Source organism: Solenopsis invicta, chromosome 15 (assembly GCF_016802725.1).
Source record: "Solenopsis invicta isolate M01_SB chromosome 15, UNIL_Sinv_3.0, whole genome shotgun sequence".
In the NCBI taxonomy this organism is placed as follows: domain Eukaryota; kingdom Metazoa; phylum Arthropoda; class Insecta; order Hymenoptera; family Formicidae; genus Solenopsis; species Solenopsis invicta.
Genome location: NC_052678.1, coordinates 1,979,033 through 1,990,314, shown reverse-complemented (window position 1 = coordinate 1,990,314; position 11,282 = coordinate 1,979,033). Strand labels below are relative to the sequence as shown.

Below are 11,282 nucleotides of genomic sequence, written 5' to 3'. Positions count from 1 at the left end.
CGACTTTTAACAAATAAAATCCAAGTGATAGTATCTAAACCCAAGTGGTGATGGCTAAAAATAAAAGAGGAAAAAGAAATATAAAATTTTATTGAAATAAAAAATTTTTAAACTACAAAAACTTGGCGCTGCTAGATATATAAATATAATCTAAATACAATGTTGTAAAATATAATAGTTATAGTAACTTATAAAATTATAACTATTTAAAATGTTACTTAAATGTTAAAGAAACTTAATCTGTAATTTATTTTGCGTAATTTCTTTTATAACGCATATTTTACAAGTGTTTTATTTATTGCATTCTTTCGTATGTTAATTCTTTTTATTGCTTTTTTTATCTAGCAGCGCCAAGTTTTTGTAGTTTAAAAATTTTTTATTTCAATAAAATTTTATATTTCTTTTTCCTCTTTAATTCTTAACCATCACCACTTGGGTTTAGATACTATCACTTGGATTTTATTTGTTAAAAGTAGTACAGCAGTTATCAATATATTCTCTTTATAATATGCGCAATTTTAAGATTTCATACATTTTTTTGGGAAAAATACATTTAGGTTGGATTAAATTTAAGATATTTATTTTTAAGTAAATACGAAGTAATTTAAACTTGGGTTAAAATAAAAAAATTTTTCAATGATAATACAGATAGTACTTAGGTTTTGTATAGAAATTAAAGAGAGTACCACATAGGTTACAATAGGACAATTTTTCAATGAAGATACAAAGATAGTACCACTTGGATTTTGTAGAAAAAAAATAAAGATTTAAGGGTACATACACATACTTAGCGCCTTTTTTTATTTTTTTTTAAAAAAGTAATTTTGTACTGATATACATTTACATTAACGCTAGAGCTAAAAAATTATGACTTAGAGACAGATCTGGGAAATGAGATACGCATTGGAGGAAGGTAGGAAGATAAGATTTAATAATGAGCATTCGGTCTAATTAGCTTTGTTTTGTTATCTTCATTCATATGTACTTGTTAATCATGCGTATAACACTTGGAAAATTCAATGCACAGCACTCGTAAGAGTATAATATTGACTCTAGTTAGTGCAAAATGTATATTTTTTTCTGGACGTTTTTATTATAGGCCCATTCAACGCGTTTTTACATCACACGAACGAATTCGGCAGAACAAATGTGTCGTCTGCCCCACGAACCGAGATATTATTGACGATTGAGTTTACAGGTTAGGAAACCCATCATATCGAATATCACAGCAATCATAGTCGCGGCCACGTGATGTATCACATGATCGCATGTGGGCTGATAGTGTAGTAACGAACGCCACTCGTTACTCGTGTCGAAAAGATGTACTGGACAAAATTCGCTTGGCAATGATGATGTATCTTTAAAAAAAAATGACAAGATTTGGACTTTGCGTCGCGATACCTCCGCACGTAGAGCATGGAAAGAAAAAACAAAAACACTTTTTTTATACAATTCGCCCTCAAGCTATGGATTGAGACTAATCAGAACTTGATCGGTTCAGCCGTTACTGAGATCTAATAATCTCGTTATGCTTGAACTCGCTGACTCGCGTAAAAGAGGGTCGGTCTCGCTAAAGCGTGGACTTGGCGAGACTGCGCCTCTAGATGTAATTAGCGAACAAGCGTTAAATAGCGAATTACAAATATTTTGATCCTAGTTTCGGATCATCTCCTGAAGATGATTATAATGATTAGCTACTGAGTTTCAAGGTATGTCCAGTAAAATTTTTGCGACAAAATATCAAAAAGCTGGCAAATAGCGACTGGTTGATCCCGTTGACCCTGTGTGACCATTATGTTATTATTTGGAAGTGTGACAATTACGGGTTAAAGAAAATTAAGATACTATGACTTGCATTTTATTTGTTAAAAGTAATACAGGAGTCATTTTAAAGAGCAATATATTTTTTTTATAATTGGCGCAATTTGAAGATTTTATACATTTTTACTGATTTTTCTTATATTTCTTGTACGATCTTACATAGAAAATATAGAAATTGAAAAAGTTTATTAATAAATGTATAATAAGCATTATGATGAACCAAATACGTGGGATTTTGTCACATAGTATCAATGGATGCAATACGTATAATAGCATCACGATAAATTGTATCTGAAAATAAAATGATTAATTTAATTCATTATTTAAATATATTTTTGAACAATATTTGTATAATATTTTATTATAAAAAGATTTGTATGAAATATATTTAAACTTAATAGTGTATATGTATTACAAAGCGAATTAATCAATACAACAAAAAAGAAATAGGGTCACTCCGGTATATACGTGGATTCGACCAAAAATTTAATTTATCAAGTATTGTTTATTGTACTAAAGAAAATGAATTATATCAATAAAAACTTCATACTGTCGCTTACTATAAAAAAAAAATAGATATACGAAATGTAATTTTTTAAATAATCATGAAATAATCAATATTTTTCTACATGAAGAGAATAATTATTTTACCTATATTTTAATACATCGCTGTACCACTCATAATATTGACAAATTGATTTAATTCACAACGATTTCATTAATTTAGAGTAAGAAACTAAAATTACAACATAATATTAATGTAACATAAAGAATATAACAGAGTGGTTGCACATTATATCTAATTTTTCTATTTTTTCAAACTTTTGCCGCCTAAATTCCTGCGCAACATAAATATAGGAGTTACCCTACTAAATCTCGAGAGACATAGATTATTAACTTTATGATTATACATTTTGTGTTTTCGGTATCTTCCTATTACACACGTGAGTGTAATGTCAAACGCTATTCCCTAAATCTAAACAAATCATGTAATATTTGTCAATATTATAATTGAAAATTTCATAAATATCATAATCATTATTTATTGAGTATTATATTTTATTTATTTTTAATAGAAAAAATTACACATAGGTCTGACATGTCCATGTGAGACTTTATATACTCATACGGAACCTTTCGGAAATAGAGAACCTTTAGGAGAAAGAATCGCCAAGGGGGATTACGTGATCGACTTTGTGATTGGCTGACGAAAATGTGCAAATTTTTACATTGCGACTTCGATGCGTTGACGTCGGCACGCGTCACGCGAAGTGACACGAACCACTGATTGAGATGGTGTGAAAAATATTTAAAAAAATTTTATTTATTACTGTCACAAAGTACTCTTGAAGCCATTCAACTTTCAATTCTTTAAAATCTTTTTACATTTTGTTCCACCACTCATCTGTGTTTTTTTTACTTTTATTTCTTTTTATAAGCAAAATCTTTTTTGTTTATAAATTAGAAATTTTTTTTTATCTCTTATAGTTTCGATGATATAAGCTTCGAAAGTAGAAAACTGATTTTCTTCAAAGGAGCGTTTCACTTTCTAAAAATGGGATTAGGCACGTATACAAGAATATGTGTCTCTTATTTCCATTTGTACTACAACGTCTTAAGAGGAAGCTATAGTGACCGAAGAACTTCCTTGACGTCGGCATTGCAGATTATTTTTCGTGGGAGACCAGGCTATCGCTCTTTGTCCAACGCATAGGCTGGTATTCATAGTCGATTCTTATATTTAAGATCATTTTAACCCTTAAACACACCGATCCTGTAAAATACGGAAACACATTTTTGGGTCTGGGAGACTTTTTCAACTTTGAGAAGCTATAACTTTGATTACAATCAATATTTTTTTACAATTTTTTTTTTAAACGAAAGTTCAAAATCTCAGGAGTGTGACTGCACAATCAGAATTGCCGAAAAATAATTTATTGTGAAGTTATAAAAGAAAAACCATTAAGCAAAAATGAGAAATTGGTCAAAAATCCACTTTTCTTTCAAAAAATCATATCTTTGTAACAAAAAACGTTTAAAGACTTTTAAATACGGTGTTTTAAAGCTAAAGAGTCACACTTTCAAAATAAAATTTGACAAAGTCATTTCTTTTAAAAAGTACAATTATGTAACATGGAGAATACGAGGTATTTCTGGGCATCTAAAAATCCACTTTAAAAAATCATATCTTTGCAACAAAAAACTTTGAGGAACTTTACAATACGGCGTTTTAAAGTTAAAGATTCATACTTTCAAAAAAAAATTATATCATTGTCATTTCTATTAAAAAATGTACTTATGTAACAAGGCGAATATGAGGAATTTTTGATTAAATCGTGTCTAAAATTGAAAATTGATGTGTTTCATGATATATTTCGGAAAAATTCTTTTTTCTACAACATTTTATAGTATTCCAACTTTAAACAGAGTATATGGGAGTAACATCCACAAACCTGTTTGAACGTAATTTGTCCAGTTTTTTTTATGTAAAATACAAAAAAAGTTTCACTTATACATTACATGGGTCGCATTGACCCTACAAAACTTTGCTGCCGTGCCGTTCGAATTCTAGTTGACCAAAAAAGTTGATCAACCATATCAATCGAAAGAAGAGATTTCAAACTTTTTTTACGTCTTGGTTTGAACCTTCTATCTTATTCCGTCTTCACATAGCAAGCGTTCAAAAGTTTATATGGGTCTCTCAGACCTACTTACGTGTTTAAGGGTTAAGTATCACCTTAAGATGTCACCAACCAATCAGAGAGCCGTATTGGCATCTTAAATCACCTTAAGACGATCTTGAAATAAGAATCGACTATGAATACCGGCCATAGATGTCTTTGTTTTTCGATTATTTCGCCATCTGCGAAAAGACCTATCAACTACAGTCACTACTCTGCTTGCCATTGTTTACGTGCGCTAAGCGGAATTTGTACAGTGCGTTGCATTGATGCCTGGGGTACCAATTTTAAGGACCACGTTTCTTTCATAGTTATTTTTACGTTCATGACGTAAATGCTGCTGTCAACGATCACCGCAGCATTTAGTCATAAACATAAAAATAATCAAGAAAGAAACGTGGTCCCTAAAATCGGTACCCCAGGCATCAATGCAACGCACTGTACACGTACAGCTGTTTACATGTTAAACTTTTTTGTTAGGCTTTTGACTGGAATGACACACAGTCAGTGTTGTTCGTTAGAGTTTTCTAAAGTGCGGCCTGGTCTCATTTCATATATACTACAAAACATTAGTAAATGACAAAAGTTAACCTCGGTTGACAGATCCACGAGCCAAAAATAAATAAATTTTTAACTTTTTGTTCGATTTTCTCGTAAAATTAACCAGCACTTTGTTTTGGTGCGTACTTTTATTTTGTAAAAGGATTTTGTAATCTGTAGAGCCAATTCGAAAATTAATGAACACTGTAATGTGTCGGTAATTCCCGTCACTATAGCATCCTCTTAAAGGTTTGTTTAAATCTGAGACGGACACTTCCAAAAGGTCCCTTGTCAGTATTAAATGATATATATTGATTTTTCGTGACAGTTCTGAGGCTTTGAATCCCTTCTATCCTTTATTTTTTTAGAGATGAAAACAAGAGAAACAGATTACAATTCATTACAATTACGAGTACATTATTCTATTGGGGATGTGGTGAGACGATTAATCACATATGTGTAGTCAGACAATCAACTAAATGTATAAAAATAAGAAAAATAAAGAATTACGCGATATAAAAATATATGTGATAGAAAATTAGGAGAATTTACCATTTGTGCTGTAGTTATCCAGCGTTTTATAGGTGCAATAGTTTTTTGGACGGTCGGTCCACAGGCTGCCAGGAAGTAATACGTATACATTATCACGTGTATTAAGCAGTTGATTGCGGCAATAACTCCGTTGAAAGTAGTATTCAAATATCTTACACATAACCACACTATAAGTACACTAGAGACGTGATGGTACAAATGTAAACCAGATACCTGATTGTCTTTTTTTCTTAATACAAATAAGACTGTTTCGACCAAATCAAATATTTTTAACAATAAATAAATCCATTCACATCTGGTAATCTACAATATAAAATTACTGCATTACTTTAACAAAAATATACATGAAATTGATAGAAAGAATTACAGAGAAATATTAAATTTTCAAATTTATGAATAGGATGTTTGCTGATAACATATATTTTCTCACAAAATTGTTTAATAAATTATTATTACCCTTATTGCATTATAATTGTAAGAATAATCAGGACCGAGACATATTATCTTGTTCGTGAATAAACCTGCATCAGTTGCTTCGTAAATTAACCACGTATTTATGAAAATTTGAATGATATTATACAATTGTATAAAAGTCTTTAATTTGTATGGCGGCTTGTTCTTCATGAATTTAGGCCCATAGACGACCACGAAGTACAGATATGCAAATATTATAAGTGGTATTTGATAAGCAGAATCGACGAACAATAGATCGGCTACTCTTGGATCTGAAAACCAAATTACTATGTCAACACAAATTGAACAAGAATCCCTACTACAGTCGCAGCTAGGTCTTCGTGCTTATATTGTCTATTTTATATACTTTCCTCAAGTTCAATGAACTGCGTGCCGAATTAATTTTTAGTCATAATACAATTTTAATTGAACGAGATTAAGTAATATCACGTATTATTAAATATTAACCCTTTTCCCCCCTGAAAAAGTCTGTAAAGAAATTATTGCGAAAAATATCATCTCAAATTAATTCGGCGCGCAGTTCATTGAACTTGAGGAAAGTATAAAATCACATAGACAATACAAGCACGAAAACCTAGCTACGACCGTAGTAGGCATTCTTGTTCAATTTGTGCAAATTATTATGTTGAAACATTTTGCGAAACATATATTTATACATCACAAAACCCGTACAACACGTAATATTGCTGCAACATCGTTGTAATATTTTAATATTGCGGTAATATTCCAAGAATATATTGCAGCATTATTGCTATAATATTGTTGCAATACACAATATCCGTGAAAATTTATCGCAGTAATATTACTGCAGTATTTCAGTAATATTACTGAGATATTGCAGCATTATTTTTCAATGTTATTGTATAATATTAAAGAATATTACAGAGATATTGCTGTAATATTGCTGCAATATATTACGTCCGCAAGAAATGGTCATAGAAATATTACTGCAATATCTCAGTAATATTGCTGTAATATTGCTGCAATACATGTCTGCAAAAATTTATTGCAGTAATATTACTGCAATATTTTAGTAATATTACTAAGATATTGCAGAAATATTTTTGAATGCTATTGTATAATATTAAAGAATATTACAGAGATATTGCTGTAATATTGCTGCAATATACTACGTCCGCAAAAAATGGTCATGGAAATATTACTGCAATATTTCAGTAATGTTGCTGTAATGTTGCTGTACTACATAACGTCCGCGAAAATTTATTGTAGTAAAATTACTGCAATATTTCAATAATATTTCTGAAATATTGCGATAATGTTCCTGTGACTAATTTTTGCAGATATAATATATTGCAGCAATCTTACAGCGATATTAATGAGATAATGCAGTAATATTGGTATTCCCAAGCGGTCACCCATCCAAGTCGCGACTCCGATCAACGTTGCTTAACCTCTAAGATTGCTGCAAACTAATCCTTTGTGATAACCTGTGAACACTTAGCTGATATGTGTATATAACTGATAGATCAGGTCAATACACGTTATTTGTTTAAATAAAAATGCAACTAGAAAATATATGTTAATATAATGCAAGAATTAAATTAAATAAAAAAAAACTTATAAATTATTACTTTAAATGTTTATTTTTTATTTATTATAAATATTTTCTGAAATATTTTATAAAATATTTTAGTAAATATTTATTTTTTATTTAACATAAATATATAGAAAATTTTTTTTTAATATTTTAATAACATTTGGATAAAAATTTTTTATAATTATTTTTGTCATGTAATTCATAAAATATGTATAAAATATTTTCATAACATATATGAAAAATATTTATAATAAATTACAAATATGTTATTGGACCGATAATGTAACAACACAATGATAATAAGAAAGCCTTCTTCGGTCGTAGCTAGGTCTTAGTGCTTATATTTATTTATGTGATTTTATATACTTCTCCGAACTCAACCAAAATGTGCGCCGAATTAATTTTCGGTCATAACACAGCATGTTGAATAAGAATTAGTAATATCACTATTTATATTAAATTAATTAATTTAATATAATACTTGATACTGATTTGCATCTATATACCCATTTCCCCCTGAAAAAACTATAAGAAATTTATTGCAAAAAATAACAACCCTGGGTGGGGTATTATTTTTTGCAATAAATTTCTTACAGTTTTTTCAGGGGGGAATGGGTATATAGATGCAAATCAGCATCAAGTATTATATTAAATTCATTAATTTAATAAAAATAGTGATATTACTAATTCTTATTCGACATGCTGTGTTATGACCAAAAATTAATTCGGCGCACATTCTGGTTGAGTTCAGAGAAGTATATAAAATCACATAAATAAGTACAAGCACTAAGACCTAGCTACGACCTAAGAAGGCCTTCTTATTACACATTTATAATAAATATTTATTAATATTTATTATAAATATTGTATGCTATCTAGGTATATCATATTGTAATATTGCTGCAATATTATAATGTGATATATCGCATTCTAATATTTCTGCAATATTGTAATGTGAAATATTGTATTGCAATATTGCTGCAATGTCATAGCAATATTTTAATACAATATATTGCATTCTAATATTTCTGTAATACCATTGCAATATTGTAATATGACATACCATATGGCAATATTGTTACAATGTCATAACAATATTATAATGCAATATATCGCATTCCAATATTTCTGCAATATTACTGCAATATTGTAATATGATACATTATATTACAATATTGCTGCAATGTCATAGCAATATTATAATGTGATGTATCGCATTTCAATATTTCTACAATATTACTACAATATTGCAATGTGAAATATAATATTGCAATATTGTTGCAATGTCATAGCAATATTACAGTGTGGTATATCGCGTTTTAATATTTCTGCAATATTATTGCAATATTACAATATTGTTGTAATATTACTGTAATATCTTAATATTGTTGCAATATTGTTGCAATATTATGTGCTGTGCGGGTAATCATTGTGCTAACAATAAAGTTTAGTTCAAACCATTTAATTTGATATTATATGTATTGAGTCTATCTCTGCTAGTTTACGAAATAAAGAGGGGTGGCATATTGTATATTGGAACACCCATAAATCTCGTGTAGAGGTCACGAGAATAAAGGTTCAAATAATGGCGCTTAATGATTTGGCAGCCATCTTAGGAATCTCAAAGGCTACTTCTGTTTCACGGGTTACTAGAAAGCTTCCTTTCTGATTTTTTTCTTTTTTGGTATTATGATATATCATATTGCAATATTGCTACAATATCATAACAATATTATAACGCGATATATCGCATTTAAATATTTATGCAATATCACTGCAATATTATATTATGATATATCATATTGCAATATTGCTGTAATGTCATAGCAATATTATAACGCAATATATCTCATTCGAATATTTCTGCAATATCACTGCAATATTGTAATATGATATATCATATTGCAATATTGCTGCAATGTCATAGCATTATTATAACGCGATATATTGCATTCAATCATTTCTGCAATATCACTGCACTATTGTAATATGATATGTCATATTGCAATATTGCTGCAATGTCAAAGCAATATTATAAAGCAATATATCGCATTTAAATGTTTTTGCAATATTACTGCTCTATTGTAATATGATATATCATATTGCAATATTGCTGCAATGTCAAAGCAATATTATAATGCGATAGATCGCATTCAAATATTTCTGCAATATCACTGCAGTATTTTAATATGATATATCATATTGCAATATTGCTGCAATATCATAACAATGTTACAATAGCGCTGTAATATTACTGCAACATCATAATATTGTCGCAATATTGTTGCAATATTACGTGCTGTGCGGGGACACATATTTTATTAAAAAAAAAGAAAAACATTTATTATTACAACAGAAAGCAATCAATTGTGAGAAAACATTGCTTTTCGGTCAATTTTTACGCATATAAAATTTAATTAAGTTTAAACTATAGTAATTTTTAAATTGGCAAAGGAATTATAGTTTACAAAATTAATTCATTAACATTAAATCTATTAATATACATATTATCTTTTATTAACAACATTAATGTTTCATGCATTTTTTCACGCTGAAACTGTTATGTCTATTTCATGTCACATTTCTTTTAAAAATCTTTGTAGGTGTAACTCATTTCTAAAAAATTGTAATTTGTTATAAAATATTGTTAGTAAATCTCAAATTATTACACTATCAAGAAGCACGGTCATGTTTCGCACCAAATGACACGCAAAGTAATTATTTATTTGAAAAGCTTTTGATAATACGAATAGTACTCACCGAGCTCTTTTGTCCAATAATATAGCATGTCTTGTAAGAAATCCATGATTGGTAATTGCCCTGTATCGTCTTTGAATCGTTACTTTCCTTGTATATCAAAATATCATCGTTTAAATATATGTAGTATCATTCTTTTATATCGCAAAGCAACCGTATTGGCGTGATCGATTAGAACCGATTGTACCCACTCATCGAATACGCACGATCATTTATACCAGGCATGGCCCATAAACCATAGCTCGAGCTTCTCCGCTTCCCCTTCCACACGCGCGAGTCACGTGCACATACTGTAGCATAGTAGAGCGGTCGTATGGAGGGGATTGGTGGATCGCGGCGTCAGAAGGAAAGACGGGAAGAAGCAACCGTGCGAAGAGGGAGGATGTTCTCCTCCTCGCATGCTTTGTGGGCGCCCACGGGGCCGTGCCTGATTTATACGCACTCGAGCTTTTATTTACTATATATCTACTTTGTACTTTGCTCTTAATTACGCATATATTATATGAGTATAATCTTTCAATATGACTCTGCTATATGTTTGGCAACAAATGCTATTGTGTGATATATGTATACTAATCATGTACAATTGGTTGCATCAAATTGTGATTTTAAAGTCACAATTAGCGTAAGTAATTTATAAAAACAATATTTAGTGGAGTAATTAAAAGAAAAGCAGATTTTATGTTGTCTATAACTTAAAATAATTTTTTTACGATTAAATTTTTTAAAATTGTGGATTCATGAAGCTTGAATTATTGCATTATATAATTATATAATTTTACTTTAATAAAGTTATAAATAAACGAACTTTTGTTTTATAATAGTAACAATGATGCACAGAAGACTGATTTTTGTATATTTTAAGTAAACATAATAAATACTTTAATATTTATACAATG

At 29.5% G+C, this 11,282-nt stretch overlaps 1 protein-coding gene across 1 annotated transcript; it reads right to left on the bottom strand.

Annotated features, from left to right (window-relative positions):
- Nucleotides 1-1,841: 1,841 nt before the first annotated feature.
- LOC105201316 (elongation of very long chain fatty acids protein AAEL008004) lies at nucleotides 1,842-10,793 on the bottom strand. The gene is made up of 4 exons (XM_039457950.1): nucleotides 10,387-10,793; nucleotides 6,051-6,319; nucleotides 5,595-5,897; nucleotides 1,842-2,112 (listed from the first exon to the last, which is right to left on the bottom strand). The coding sequence occupies exons 1-4, from the start codon at nucleotides 10,430-10,432 to the stop codon at nucleotides 1,945-1,947; spliced, it is 786 nt and encodes a 261-aa protein (XP_039313884.1). The 5' UTR covers nucleotides 10,433-10,793; the 3' UTR covers nucleotides 1,842-1,944.
- Nucleotides 10,794-11,282: the final 489 nt, after the last annotated feature.